The following is a 15792-nucleotide window of genomic DNA, read 5'->3' on the forward strand; positions in this document are numbered from 1 at the left end:
TTTCATGGGTCACTGTTTAATCCTCACGGTGGCTAAGGAGGGGGCCTCTGTGGTCATCTTCATTATATAGATGGAGACTTTGAGGCTTGGATTTCCATAACTTTGATTTAGTATAAGAGAAGTAGTTTTTTTCTTTTTGTTTCTTAATTGTTTTATTTCTGACCTATTTTGCACTAATGAAAAATTTCTTTTTTCTGCTATACAAAAGTAACACATACTCCTGACAGTGAACTTAGGAAGGAGGAACGGAGCATTAGTAACTAAATTGAGAGGCAGCACTGAGTGAGGCTTAGTCGCATGTGCCCTGGTTCAGACCACTTGGGTTCACATCCTAGCTCCACTGCTCAGTCATTCCTCACCTGTGAATTAGGGATAATCAGCACTACCTGACTCACAGGGCTGTCAAAACTTTACGCCAGTTACTACATGTGAGGCACTAAGGGTTAGTTAGCTTTTAGTGTACGCACATGTGCCTTATAAAAAGTGGGCTTGTGCCTTGTGTGGTGTTTTCTTCAAGTACTTAACAAGTTTTGTAGCAGGTAAGCTTTCTGAACTCCTACCTTTGAACAGAATAAATACATTTTCATAGTTGGTTGATAACTTGGCTAGGTGGGGAGACTGGAAACATTGTTACATTGCCTTCCTGCATCCACTATTGCCAAGTTCCATGTCTGAGTTTCTTTTTCAGGAGCCTTTTTTTAAAAAAATTTTTTATAGTATCCACTACAAAGGAGTAAAGCGGTGAACTTTATTTATTTATTTTTGGCTGCATTGGGTCTTCATTGCTGCCTGGGCTTTCTCTAGTTGTGGCGAGTGGGGGCTACTCTTCGTTGCAGTGCATGGGCTTCTCATTGCAATAGCTTGTCTTTTTGCGGAGCACAGGCTTCTAGGCGAACAGGCTTCAGTAGTTGTGGCTCGTGGGCTCTAGAGTGCAGTCTCAGTAGTTGTGGTGCACAGGCTTACTTGCTCCGCAGCATGTGGGATCTTCCCGGACCAGGGCTCGAACCAGTGTCCCCTGCATTGACAGGCCCAGGGCTTGAACCCGTGGCCCCTGCATTGGCAGGTGGATTCTTAACCACTGCGCCACCGGGGAAGTCCCCAGGAGCCTTTATTACCTCTGAAACTTTCCAGGGCCTGATGTTTCTTGAGGGTATGACTTACTCTGGGCCTTTTTTCCTTTTCTCAGGCATTAGCTGGACAATTTTAGGGAGAGGACTTTCATTCTTTGGCACAGGGGACTTTGCTTCTGTTGTGAGTTTGATCACTTTCTCTGCTTCTGTTTTCTCTTTTTGGTGCTCCTGTGAATTGGATGTTGAATTTCCAGGTGTGATCCTCTGGGTCCCTTAGCTTTTCCCTCATAGTCCTGCCTTTTTGATCTTTTTTGTTACGTAGAAGATGTTCTTGGATTTATTTTGATAGTGACTTTTACTTTCTAAGAATACTTGGTTTGATATTTTTTAAGCTTGTCAAATGGGCCAGGTTTTCCATGCCTGGCTTCCCAGATCCTGTAGTTTAGTTGGGGATGGGCCCTTCTGGTCCAGAATGCTGACTTCAGCCCCTCTCGAACTCCCTGTCTAGTTGGTCACCTCATGGCTGTCCTCAGCTATGCCTGGCTTCCCGCTCTGAGCCTCTTAGGCTTACCTTCTCCAGAGCAGCTCTGTCCAGTAGAGCTTTATGTGATGATGGAATGTTCTAGATCTGAACTGTCTAGTAAGGTTACCACTAGACACTTATGGCTGTTGAACACTTAATATATGGCTAGTGTGACAGAACTGAGTTGTAACTTTTATTTGCTTTTAAATTTAAAAAATTAAATGTGGTTAATGGCTATGGTATTCACCACTCTAGAGAATAAACCTCTAGTCTTTCGGCAGGATGGGGAATAGGGGCTATGGGTTGGGAGACCTTAGACTACTACTCCTGTGTTCAGCCCCGCCTGCATCCTGCCCTGGGCTGTTCTTGGTGCCTGAGACCTCTGGGCTTGGGCTGTGCCTTGCTTCTGCTTGGTTCTGCAGGTCTGCTTCTTCCTGGGCTGCTCCTCAGTTACCACATGTCTCACTGCTGCTTTACCACCTCAAAGTCACTGCTGACATCTTTTGGCTATTGTTCTTTCTTCTCTTTTCCATTGTGGGTTTATATCTCTTTATTTCTTGGTCCCTGTTTTTCTGGGACTCGGGGGGAGGGTGCTGAGATAAGCATGTGGTTTAATCTGCCATGAGTAATCTGTTTTCCTGATCTTCTATTCTTGCTTATTTGCTGTGATATTCTTCCCAAATCACTCTCAGCCCAGTAGTTAGCTGTTCTTTTCTATTGCTTGAGTTCTCTTCTTTGGGTTCAGCTTTTCATGTTATTGGTTCTTTAAGACAAAATGGATGTAGACAAGGGCTCTGCCACTTATTTTTTATAAGTTGGAGAGTTTCCAGCTAGACCTTTCCTGAACAGGACTTTGATCAGCAGCTCTGTGTAGACCAGTGTGGTGAGTTGATTGGCAAATTTTCTCTGAGAGAATAAGGGCATTGCTGGGAGTTTTCTGTTATATTGAGGACATTTCAGATGCCAGAATAAAGAAGACTTTTATTTTAGGAGCTCACTTCTCTCTCTGGAGAAGCCTTCACTTTCCCTAAACATTTGTTCAGAATTTTGCCCTGGTATAAAAGCTGCTCATGCTCCTGAGGTGAGTGTGGGGCAGGGGCAGATCAGACTCCTCCCCGCTTTGGGCCCCACTGCATTTGCTGACTCTGAGCTCAGAGCTCCATCATGGGCTCTCCTCTTCTGCATTCCAGGCAGGGTTTTTATACTGTGGGTTTCTCTGCCTCTGTAATCTGGAGCTGCGCCCTCCCTGTCTGCCTTCTCCCAGAAGTCTTTAAAACCTCTTTCTCTTCCCATTCTTGCCATTGTTCAGGAATTTTCCCTTTTTTACAACTGTATTCTTATTTTACTGGGTTCTCATGAGCAATTATCTCAGTTGAGCATTTTTTTCATGTGTTTGGCCACCTGTATGTCTTCTTTGGAAAAATGTCTATTTAGGTCTTCTGCCCATTTTTGGATTGGGTTGTTTGTTTTTTTGATATTGAGCTGCATGAGCTGTTTGTATATTTGGGAGATTAATCCTTTGTCCATTGCTTCGTTTGCAAATATTTTCTCCCATTCTGAGGGTTGTCTTTTCATCTTGTTTATGGTTTCCTTTGCTGTGCAAAAGCTTTTAAGTCCCATTTGTTTATTTTTGTTTTTATTTCTGTTACTCTAGGAAGTAGGTCAAAAAAGTTCTTGCTGTGATTTATGTCAAGGAGTGTTCTGCCTATGTTTTCCTCTAAGAGTTTTATAGTGTCTGGCCTTACATTTAGGTCTTTAATCCATTTTGAGTTTATTTTTGTGTATGGTGTTAGGAAGTGTTCTAATTTCATTCTTTTACATGTAGCTGTCCAGTTTTCCCAGCACCAATTATCGAAGAGGCTGTCTTTTCTCCATTGTATATTCTGGCCTTCTTTGTCATAGATTAGGTGACCATTGGTGTGTGGTTTTTATCTCTGGGCTTTCTATCCTGTTCCATTGATCTATATTTCTGTTTTTGTGTCAGTACCATATTGTCTCGATTACTGTAGCTTTGTAGTAGAGTCTGAAGTCAGGGAGCCTGATTCCTACAGCTCCTTTTTTTTTTTTTTCTCAAGATTGCTTTTGCTATTCGAGGTCTTTTGTGTTTCCATACAAATTGTAAAATTTTTTGTTCTAGTTCTGTGAAGAATGCCGTTGGTAACTTGATAGGGAGTGCACTGAATCTGTAGATTGCTATGGGTAGTATAGTCATTTTCACAATATTGATTCTTCCAACCCAAGAACATTGTATATCTCTCCATCTATTTGTTTCATCTTTGATATCTTTCATCAGTATCTTATAGTTTTCTGCATGCAGGTCTTTTGCCTCCTTAGGTAGGTTTATTCCTAGGTATTTTATTCTTTTTGTTGCAGTGGTGAATGGTATTGTTTCCTTAATTTGTCTTACTTTCTTTGTTGGTGTATAGGAATGATTCCTTTCCATAGCTTCAGCCCACTTTTTTGGTTTGATTTTTTTTTCACCGACTCTAAATTACTTATGCACACAGTGAACATGCAAGGCTTATTATAAAAAGTTCCTTCCTTGTTCTCCAGCAGCAGCTACTTTTGGCTGCTTTAGATGTTTCCTTTAGAGCTTACATCTAGATCATTAAATAATGTGCTTATAATACTTTTAGATTTTAGTTTAAGGTATTATTCATTGACTTATTACAATGATTTATATCTCTCTCTCCTTATCTCCCCCAGCCCACCTGCATGTACACATCTAGTCTCTCCCTTCCCTCTATCAGTGCAATATAGTTGAGCCAGTAGTCTTGGTTGGAATCATACTGTATCTACCTTACCATGAGCAACCTTCACAACCCAGCCATATCATTACTTTCACAACTTATTTTCTTTGGAGTTAGTTTTATTTCTTTTGTTGGCATTAATTTTCAGTGTACTTAACTTTCCTAACTAATTATATCTTCTCTCAGTATATTCAAATGCTAGACAAATTCTATCAATTTTTATCAAAGACTTTTTTAGCCTTCTGATCTACTTTATTCAGACTAGTTCCTGGCTTGGTCTGGTGCATAGCTTTTATCCTTGTAGCGACCTTTATCATCACTACAGGATGGCTTTTTCCCCACCTCTTTCTGGAAGCTTTTCAGTCTTCTATTGCCTGGTAGTATTCTGAAATTTTATGATGTTTCCTGATGAAGTTCTGTTCTTAACCTATTTGATGGACTTTTTTAATCTGAAGATTTATGTCTTTCAATTTAAGAAAAATAGTTGGATTTCATTTCTTTTTTGTCTCTTTGTTTTTACATAATATGACTTTTTTCATATGAAATGTCCAAAATAGACAAATTCATAGCAACAAAGTGAATTTGTGGTTGCTGGGGGCCAAAAGTTGGGGCAGTGATCTTCCGTTTTCTCTTAAACTCTCATTGGGATTTAGACTTCCCTATCTGTTCTATGCCTTTTTTTTTTTTTTTTTTTTTTCACTTTCTAGGAAATTGCCTCAGCTTACTTTATTTTCAAGCACTTCTGAAATTTTTATTTCTAGTTCTTTTTTAAGAGTACATTCTTACTCTACCACCCTATTATTTTAATTTGTTTTTTATTTTATGCAAATTTTAAAGGTTACTTTACATTTACAGTTATTACAAAATCTTGGCTGTATTCCCCATGTTGTACAATACATCCTTGAGCCTATCTTACACCCAGTAGTTTGTACCTCCCACTCTTCCACCCCTGTATTGCCCCTCCCCCTCCCCACTGGTAACCACTAGTTCTCTTATCTGTGAGTCTGCTTCTTTTTTGTTATATTCACTAGTTTGTTGTGTTTTTTAGAATCCACATATAAGTGATATCGTACAGTATTTGTCTCTCTGTCTGACTTATTTCACTTAGGCTAATGCCCTCCAAGTCCATTGATATTGCTGCAAATGGCAAAAAATTCATTTGTTTTTATGACTGAGTAGTATTCCACTGTTTGTGTGTGTGTGTGTGTTTATATATGTGTGTGTGTGTGTATATATATACACACACACACCACATCTTCTTTATCCATTCATCTGTTGATGGACACTTAGGTTGCTTCCATTGTAAATAATGCTGCTATGAACACTGGGGTACATATATCTTTTCGAATTAGTGTTTTTGTTTCTTTTGGATATATACTCAGGAGTGGAATTGCTGGGTTATATAGTAGTTTTATTTTTAATTTTTTTGAGAAACTCTATATGGTTTTCCACAGTGGTTGCACCAATTTACGTTTCCCACCAGCAGTGTACGAGTGTTCCCTTTTCTCTACATCCTCGCCTCTATATCCTAACATTTGTTATTTGTGTTCTTTCTGATGATAGCCATTCTAACAGGTGTGAGGTGAAATCTCATTGTGGTTTTGATTTGCATTTCCCTGTTGATTAGCAGTGTTGAACATCTTTTCATGTGCCTATTGGCCATCTGCATTTTTTCTTTGGAAAATATGTCTATTCGGTTCTTCTGCCCATTTTTTAATCTGGGTTTGGTTTTTTTGGATGTTGAGTTGTATAGGCTGTTTATATATGTTGGATATTAACCCCTTATTGGTCATATCATTTACAAATATCTTCTCCCATTCAGTAAGCTGTCTTTCATTTTATTGATGGTTTCCTTTGCTGTGCAAAAAGCTGTTAAGTTTAATTAGGTCCCACTTGTTTATTTTTGCTTTTATTTCCTTTAGGAGATGGATCAAAAAAAATATTGCTATGATTTTATGTCCAAGAGTGTTCTCACTAGCATCCTATTCTTGTTTCATGAGTGTAAGTTCTTCTTACCTCTGTGAAGGTAATGAAGTTTTCATTTGTCATTTTATTTTTCTGTTCAGATAGACTTTTGCATTTGTTATCTTGATCTCTGACTTTTTAAATTAGATTTCTTCAAATATATTAAAGTTAGTAAAAAGCTGCTTGAAACTCATACAGGAAAGTGGGACTTGTCACTTGTGGCCTTTGCTGAAGGGGAACCTTGCCATGGTATTGTTTGAGGAACCTCTAATGTAAGTATCTTTAGTCTTGTCTTTGTTCTGGTCAGAGTCCATAAAGAGGCTCTTACAGTTAGCTGCCTGAAGAGAGTATAAGCCTAGTGAGAGAAGACCACTGAATGGAAAAGGTGATGGGTCTCAAGCTTTAGTATATAAAACTTGATTAAATCCTGTGCTGCTTGCTATCAGTTTTAATCTCTGCCTAACTTCCAAGAGGTACAGGGTTGACTACATGGAATGTGAAAAGAATCTGGAGGTCAAATTCCTTCTTAAACTGAGTTTCAGGCATCTCTATTTTAAGTCCCACTTGTACCCCCAATTATAGAGATTTTTGGTGCCACCAATTTGAGTTTTTTGAGAGGTTCTATGAAATCATGTTGATTCCATTTTCTACACTGTGGCTGATCATTCAGTTTTTCTAGGCTCTGAATTACTCTTTTATTCTAGGTTCCAAACTTTGTTACTATCATATCCTTTTTTTTCCTCCTTCTCCTTGATGGCTGCATGAGCCTTCTGAAAATTTTGTTTACTTTTGTATTTTAATATTTCAGGAGGGAGCAGATGTGAATGTATGTGTTCAGTCTGACATAGTTAACCTGGAAGTCTTTTTCTTATCCATATATAACAATTCTTTTAAAATTATGAAGACTAACCCTTTGTCATGAGTTCTAAGGTTTCTTTTTATTGTCCATCACTTCTCTAAGTTTTTTTCTGCTATGTTGACATCCTTTAATTGTATGTAGTCGTTTTTCCCAATCATTATCCTTATGATTTCTAGATTTGTTGTTTTCTTTTTTTAAAGCATCTCCCTCACATTGAAGTTAAACAGATAAAGCATAAAACGTTAGAACTTCTTCTGAATCCTCATTGTGCAGTGGTCAAGAGTTTCTAACTTTATTAGTGAAAAACTGGATACATCTCAGATGTCCAACAACAATAGGCTAGTTGATTAAATTATGTTTATACAAAGGAGTACTTAGCAGCTGTAAAAAGGGGATGAGGAATTTTTTATGTACTGCTATAGAATTATCATCAGAATATATAAAGTAAAAAACAAAACAGAAGAATGTTTATAGAATGCTACCTTTTGTATAGTAGAAGGGAATATGAATAAATACAATTATATTTGCTTTTTCAAAAGGGAATGATAAAAGAATAAGCTGAAAAGTAATAGTTTTAGAGGAAGGGAAGAAGTATATGGATCGGGAGGTATAGATATGAGACATCTGGGATTATTCCTTGATTGTGCCTAGGTTTAACTTAGGAATCATGTATCTGTTTCATATACTAAATGTTAAAGTTAAAAAGTAGAATTAAAAAAAAATTCAAACAAATGGAAATAAGTGAACTTAACTACCAAACAGTCAAGTTAGTGATATACCCATGCAGAGAAAAGCAGTTCAGTCAGATTAGGTCACTTGAAGTATATTGCTTTAAGTATCATCTTTTAGTCCTACAGGTGCTCATATAATTGCCCAGTTTTCGAAAAAAGTTCTTGATGAAGATATTTCTATTTTTTCTGGATCGGAAATGTTTCCTGCGGTTAAAGGAGCTTTTACTTCTGTGTGTCGTCAAATATATGGTACATGTGAAGGCTTGCAGGTTTTAATTCCTTATAGTTTGCATGAATCTATAGCAAAGGCATGGAAGAAGGTAAGTATTTTCAAACTTCTTTTTTCTTCTCTTCAAATCTTTATTTCAAATATGGTTACTATTGTAATATCATACTACAGTTAAAATATTTTACTGGAACAAATGTGACTTCTTTAGCACCACAGTAGTCCAGGGGACATAATGCTTTCTTACTTGGCACAAGATGACTTCAGTACATCCTCTCCCCATAGCACAAAGCTCTATGATCTAACTGGGCACTACAAAGTCTTTTCTTCTGAAAGGAGAGCCTTGAATAAATTGTCTCTGCATAGACTGACCCTTTGGAAGTTATTTCTGAGCAATTTTTACAGATAGCTGGGTTTTTAGTGCATACACTGGAGATCATAATGTAGCAACAGTCAAATATAGTATATTTGACATATAGTATATGTCAGTATCTTCCCCCACCCCATTTATATGCTTCATTTATGAAATACTTTACATTATATTTAAGAATCAAATAACTTAAAATTTGCAGATAATTTAATTTTTAATTACATTGAGTCAAATATAAAAATGTTGCATGAGAGCTTATGAATAACACTATCAGTAAAAAAAAAAAATGTAAATTTGTTATATTTTAGACAAGTTTGCTATCAGAAAGAATTCCTACTCCAGTACAGGGTTCTGATTCTGTTTCTTCGATAAGCCAGGAATCCCAGAACATGTAAGTAAATCTGTTTTTTCACATTTGCTGAAATAATTTCAAAATGAGAAATGTAATAGAATACTGTGGCAAAAACATTTTATAGGAAGCTAGATGTATATATATAATATATAGGATCAAGGAAAAGTACACCTAGGAGGAACTTTAGCCATCATATATACTTGTACCTTTTAAAAGAAGAAAAAATAGCAATATTTATTATACTTCAATCTGTATTTACATTTTGGGTTAGGAAATGTGACATGTTGTAGTGTTTCCAGAAAACTTGGAGAATTACCAAATACTAAAATTGGAAATTCAGTAGAAGTAGAATGTTTTCAAATGCCAGTGAAGTCCATTTACATTTAAACTATAACTTTCCAAAATGTGTGGGGTACATTTTAGTTAGATTTTGGCATTGGAGAATTATTTAAATCAGTATTTATAGTAATTTTTTAATTTAGATGTTTCCATGTTGTTTTCACATATATCAGTAGGATATGGAGTCAGATTAGTAGGGAATATATATATATTTTTTTGAAATTAAGATCTGGTGATGTGTTCCTGGAGTCTCTTTTTAATTGAGTGTCGGCATAATCTACAAAGATAATTAGAACTTTAAGTGATGTTTAGTTAAGAGAAGTTTTAAAAGTCACCATTTTTCTTTAGGTAGGCATAGTTTAACTCAAAAAAAAAAAAGTCAAACAAAGCCTTTTACATTTCCTTAATGATGTAATCGTTCAACAAATAGTTAATTTTCTAAAAATCAGTTATAGTTTTTTTTTTTCTGATATAGTTGTGAAACTTAAATCAACTGCCATCTTTTTCTTTGCATGAGGGAGTGAGTAAAAATGTTGCTGCAATTCATTTTTCAGGTAATTTCTACATCTGTTTTCTTCAATCTATGATTTATCGTTTTCATTCATGCATTCATTTTCTACTCATTCATTCAGCCATTTATTGGACCAAGTACTTTGCTGAGTTCTGAGTATACCTATATACCTTAGAGAACTTATTGTGTAGTGTAAATTACAAATAAGTTAATACAGTGTGGCAATATAGCATGCTAAATTTATGATAGGGGTCATTCAGAGTCCTTTGGGAGCTAACTTGGGGAAATCTTTCCAGAAGAAGTTGTTATTAAACTAAGTTAAAATGGATACATGGATATTAACTGTCTAAAAAGGGGAGAACATTATTTTGGGTGGAAGAGATAGTGTGGTCAACAGACTAGCAGTGAGAGGGAACATAGTCAATGTATTTAACACGTTTTACTGTCAGTAATATTTTTAGATTCTGATGTTAAAGTCTGAGGGAACTAGTAAATTATATGTCACTCCTTCTCTCCTATGTTGTGAACCAATTAATAGAGATAAAGAAGTCAAGGAAATCAAAACACTGAATAACATAGGCTTCCCAAGATCAGAAGAATTAGACAGATTTACCCTTCTTTCACTATCAGCAGTGGATAGGCTTCCATCACCCCCAGAGGCAGAGCTTACAAAGATCAAACTTAACTACGTAGTGGAACCAAGCAGACTGTGTGCTTCCTACAGGTAGCTGGGTCACAAAGAAGTGGTGGACTGGAAGAGAGGCATTGCCTAGCCAGTCATGCTTAGGTCATCCTACAAATCTCCTGAGTCCCTTCTTCAGTGGGGAGGAGTGAGTGATTAGGTGGAGAGAGGCAAGCAGTGTTAAACTGGGTGGGGAATGTGCTCCATGTGTAAACTTGATGCTAGAGGAAAAGGAGGTTCCTTCAGTATCTGATATCACTGTCTTAGAAACAAAGGTTTAATCATTTTTGATAAAATAGAACGGTTTTCATTTTTGTCATCAAAATCAAATGATCTCATGGAGTTGTTGAGTATCTTCTGCATTGATTGAAAAGTTGGTATGAGATGGGCATTATTTGTTCCATCATAGTTTGGTAAAACTTGAGCATAAAATCATTTTGGCCAGTTAACTAGACTAGCTTGTCTCCAGCATGTAGCAGGTGCTTGATAGCGTGGTTGAATTAGTGAATGAATAACACTTCTCCTACCACCAGGCGCTGGTTTCTAAATAAGGACACTGATGGTAAGACTGAGATCTTAGTCTTACTGAGTAGGGTAAAATGAAGAGTAAGTTGTTAAAATCTATATTTTTGAGCCTCTGACAGACTAAGGCATTTTGATATTATTTTCTGACAGTGTATGTTGGAGATTTCCTTTCCATCCTTTCATTTATTGGTGCTTACAATACTATAGAGAAGGTAGAAGCCGCTGTGTAGTCATCATAGGTTATGTCTTAAATCTAGACTTTGAAATGCAACCCCAGATGAAATTTCTACGAGGCTAGTTTGATATCGGTGATTGCAGTGACTGCAAATTACTTAGGGACCATCCTTAGGGTGACGGTAGAGAAGAATGTAATCACAAAAAAGCTAATGATGCCCAACCTGCCCCAACCAATTACCAAGGGACCTTTGGTAAAACTAGAGGTTGAAGTAATGGGGGAATCTTTGATCTGCAAAAACAGCCTATGATCCCAAAGAAATAAACACCTAAAACTTAATTGCCATGAGAGTGTCTATACTATACACTCTATAATATCTAACCATTCAAAAAATGGAGTTCTCATAAGCTAATAAAGCAGTGTGATCATTGCCTATTGTCCTAGGGGGGAGGGTTCTCCAAGGACGATAAACAAATTCAGTAGCTTAGATCTTCCTTCTGTTTTGAAACATTGAGTGTCTTCACTATAATTTGAAGGGAGAATTAAATGCTAGGTTAATAGGAGAAACGATAAACTAAAGTATATCAACTTTCTCAGAATTATATGATACAAACTGTAAGTTTTTTGCCTGTGTTTTTACTTGGGGGGAGTTGGGGTAGACTTTTTAAAAACAATTTCTTTAATGGCTAATAGTTCATTCAAGGTTTTTATTTCTGCTTGAATGACTTTTGCTATATTTTCTAAAAAACATTTTTTTAATCTGAATATTTACTTTTTTGGTGTTAATTTGTACAAAGTATTCTCGTGGTGTTAAAAAAATTTCTTTAGCTGTAGTTATTTCTCATTTTTTGATTCTTAGTATTTTTTGCTGCCCCCCCACCAATTTATTTGCATTAGTTTATGCAAAGACCAGTTTTTGATTTTGCTAATGTTCTCTTTCCCTCTCTATCTTCTCTCCTTCCCTCACTTTAGTAGTACAGGAAAGCAAGTGAAAGGGGATTGAGAATGGATATTAAAAGAAGGAATCTACATCAGCCATTCTAACTTTAAGACATTTTGATATGTAGCACTTTCATTATTAAGCTCTTATAAATATTGAGAAATTTCTATCTTGATTTTACTCTTTAAATCCATGAAATATTTGGAATACATTTAAGTTTCCAAACATAGTTTTTTGTTTTTTTTTTTTTCTACTATATTTTACTGTTGACTTCTAATTCATTTCTGTTCTTTTCAGAAAACATAGATTGTATGATATGTATCCTTTTAGGTTGGTTGAGATTTTGTGTTGTAGTACAGGGTCAATCAAAACAAAAATCTGTCCTTGCTTGAAAAGACTATTTTATGTTTTTTATTTGAAGTAGAGATATTCTAAGTTTTTAATATTTCCACCAATATTTTGTTTTGTCTGCATATGTATAATCATTCACTATAAAAGTTGATTTGTCCATTTCTCTTTGTAATTCTGGGGTTTTGTTTTACATACTTATATTTTATGCTATTAGGATCATAATTCACTGTTTCTTGGGCACTTTTTATTATATAGTATTTCATTATGCTTTGCCTTAAGTTTTATCCTGTATGTTACTAATATTGTAAATATACTTGGCTTTAGTTAGTATTTGTAGAGTACATGAGTTAAGAATGTGTCTGATTGCAGATAGCTCAGTAAGGCTTTCTTTTTTCTCATAAAGCAAGAAGTCTCATGGAATACTACCCAGGCATTGAGTTACTGATGTGGTTTGAGACCCAGCCTCCTTTTCTTTTTCATTATTAATGTTTTTGAGAGGTTTTTTTGCCCTCAAGTTTGCACAATGGCTAACCTCTAGACTCACAGCTGCTTTTGAAGAGGAAAAAACGTTGTAGAGACAAATGGCTTCTTTTCATGATGCTTTGTCTTTTATTTAGGAAAGAAGTCTCTTCTTATTAACATTTTTTGTGAACATCTTACTGGATTTGCTGTATGGCCACTTCTTGCTGGATGGGAGTTGATGAAAAAGGAATTTAGATGGAGGTTGGGTCAGCCTGTTAACACAAAGTATAATTTTCATCCCTTTATTTCCTATCATTCAGAACAGTAAATTTTGAATTTTTATCCAGTCTGACAATCTCTATTTTTTACTAGATGAGTTGAAGTTTTTTACATTTTTGCAATGCTGATATTTGGGGCTTATATTTCTTATTTTGTACTTTCTATTTATATTTTATTTTCTTTGCTTTTCTCCCTTTATTGCCTTATCTTAGATCAATAAATTTTATCCTGTTTTTCCCTTGGTTTTGACTTTATAAGTCACTGTTTTTCTTTTTTTAAGTGGTTGTTCCTAAATTCTCAATGTACATATTTAACCATATATTTTTCTAAGAAAGTATAAAGTAATTGGGTATTTATATCATGTTTTGAAAAGCATTATGGAGTTTAGCATACTTTGACCAGTTGCTGCTCCTCTAAATACTCCATGACTCTGTCTTGTTATAGTTATCCAGAATTTTGGTTTTATATTTTTTAATCACCTGATTTATTTCTTCACACAGATATTAAATTTTTTGACATGTTTATTATTTTACGCCATTTGTTGAAACTTGTAGGCCGTTCTTTCTGATAGGCTCACTTTTTTCCCTAATAAGTTTCTAAATATAGTTATCCTTTAATTGTTCTTAAGGTTTGAGGGTAGTAAACTGTCCTTATCTTTCTGTGTCTGATAGTAGCTATTCTCCTTCCAGCCCACACAGACCACCCCGACCCTGTCCACAGCTTTTGAGGGCTCACATTCTCTCTTCTCTAAATGGTAGTTCTTCTGGGTATCAAAGTTTAATAGACAATCATTTCTTTCTTATTATTATTTGAGGCTTTACTACACTGTCTTCTAGAATAAGTAGTAACTGATAAACCTGTTAGTATAATCACTTTTATTTTATAGGTCATATCTTTTCTCTCTCATAGCTTTTAATTTCTTTTTTGGGATGTTTGCTATTTCTGTGTGACTTAAGTTTATCCAGTTTATCCTGCTTGGTACTTTTTTTTTTTTTAATTTTTATTTTATTTTGGAATATAGTTGATTAACTCCTGCTTGGTACTTGGAATGTTCTTTTGATCGATAGACTGGACTGGCATCTTTCTTCAAATCTAGAAAATTCTTAGTATTTTTCAAATATTTCTTCTATTCTCTTGAAGATTTTACTAGATGTATTTGAAAACTTTTAGTATGTTCTGTCTCATCTGTTTTCTCAAACATTTATATCTTATCTAGCTACCATTCAATTCAATAATTCTTTGTGGCTGAGAGTTTTCCCATTTGCTTTTTTAAATTAATTAATTAATTAATTTGTTTTTGGTTGTGTTGGGTCTTTGTTGCTGCGTGCAGGCTTTCTCATTGCGGCAAGTGGGGGCTCCTCTTCGTTGTGGTGCACGGGCTTCTCATTGCAGTGGCTTCTCTTGTTACGGAGCATGGGCTCTAGGTGTGCAGGCTTCAGTAGTTGTGGTATGCAGGCTCAGTAGTTGTGGCGCACGGGCTTAGTTGCTCTGCGGCATGTGAGATCTTCCCGGACCAGGGCTCAAACCCGTGTCCCCTGCATTGGCAGCCGGATTCTTATCCACTGCGCTACCAGGGAAGTCCCCTTATTTGCTTTTTAAGTGGATTTTTAAACAAATACTTCCAAGATTTCCAATGGGTTCTTTTTTTTTTAAATATCTACCTGTTTTTCATTTCTGCTTTTTGCTTCAGTCTTAATGGAAGATTAAAAAATTTCCTTTGAGTATCATAAATAAAGCTAATCATTATTTCTAAATTATTTCAGCTGGAATGGATTCATTTAACGAATGTTGATTCTGCTGGCTCTTAGCTTTAGATGTCTTTTGAAGTTTGATTGCAAGTCCATTTAAAAATGAGTCTTTTTTTCCTTCACTACTTTCCTCCCTTCTGCCCTCCCTCATTTCCCCCAGTTTCTATTTCTATATTCTTTCTTCCCTGTCCAGCAGTTTTATGTTTTTTTTCTTTTACTACCCCTATGTTTTAAATAAACATTGTATTGGCATTTTGAGGCTCCTGTCGGTGACGATGAGGATATTGCATATACTGTTAAAAGTTAGAAGATGAATTGATTATCTGCTCATTTCTAGAAATGAAGCTTTTTCTGTATCCTCAAGTCTCCCTAGGCTTATGGCTTCTCAAAAGCCCCAATTTTCGTCAGTTTTATACATATATATTTTGTTTATATATTTTCTTTAGGTATATAAATTATATATTTTAATTTTAGTTAAACATATATTATTTTTAGTAGTCTTACCCAGTCATGAATCTTAATCAGTGAGCTTACCGCTGGTCATACATCTCATATGCAACTCTTTGAGTCCGTTATATCCTATTGGAGCCAAATTTGGTTTCCATTGCTTGCATTTGCCTGAGAACTAGTCCTACTTCTTTGTCCAAGGTATTTATTTTGTATTTGAACATGGTTATATCTTTGACCATTGCTGTGTGATCACTGATCGATATGTGTCAGCATATACTGATTGTTCCTTTTCTGATCAGAAAAGTTCTGGATTTCAAATCTCTTACCAGTTTCAAAACATACTTCTGAAACTTCCTTGGGCAAAAAAAGGCACACTTTCCCATGCTCTGTTTCACTGTACATATAAACATTTGATTTTGACCTATTTTAATATCCAGTTTTTTTTCTAGGCAAGTAGGAATATCCAGTAGGGTGGGTAGAAAAT

The 15792-nt window shown here is 35.7% G+C and overlaps 1 protein-coding gene across 3 annotated transcripts in view; it reads left to right on the forward strand.

Moving 5' to 3' along the window:
• The window catches only part of TBC1D32 (TBC1 domain family member 32), a 188890-nt gene that overhangs the window by 61495 nt on the left and 111603 nt on the right, over positions 1 to 15792 (forward strand). For all 3 annotated transcript variants that reach the window (XM_082406091.1, XM_082406092.1, XM_082406093.1), the window contains 2 exons: positions 8017 to 8218; positions 8803 to 8885. In XM_082406091.1, coding sequence (XP_082262217.1) covers positions 8017 to 8218; positions 8803 to 8885 — 285 coding nt within the window. The remainder of the gene's footprint in view (positions 1 to 8016; positions 8219 to 8802; positions 8886 to 15792) is intronic.

This window comes from Balaenoptera borealis (genome assembly GCF_965194805.1).
Source record: "Balaenoptera borealis genome assembly, chromosome: 9".
NCBI classification, from domain to species: domain Eukaryota; kingdom Metazoa; phylum Chordata; class Mammalia; order Artiodactyla; family Balaenopteridae; genus Balaenoptera; species Balaenoptera borealis.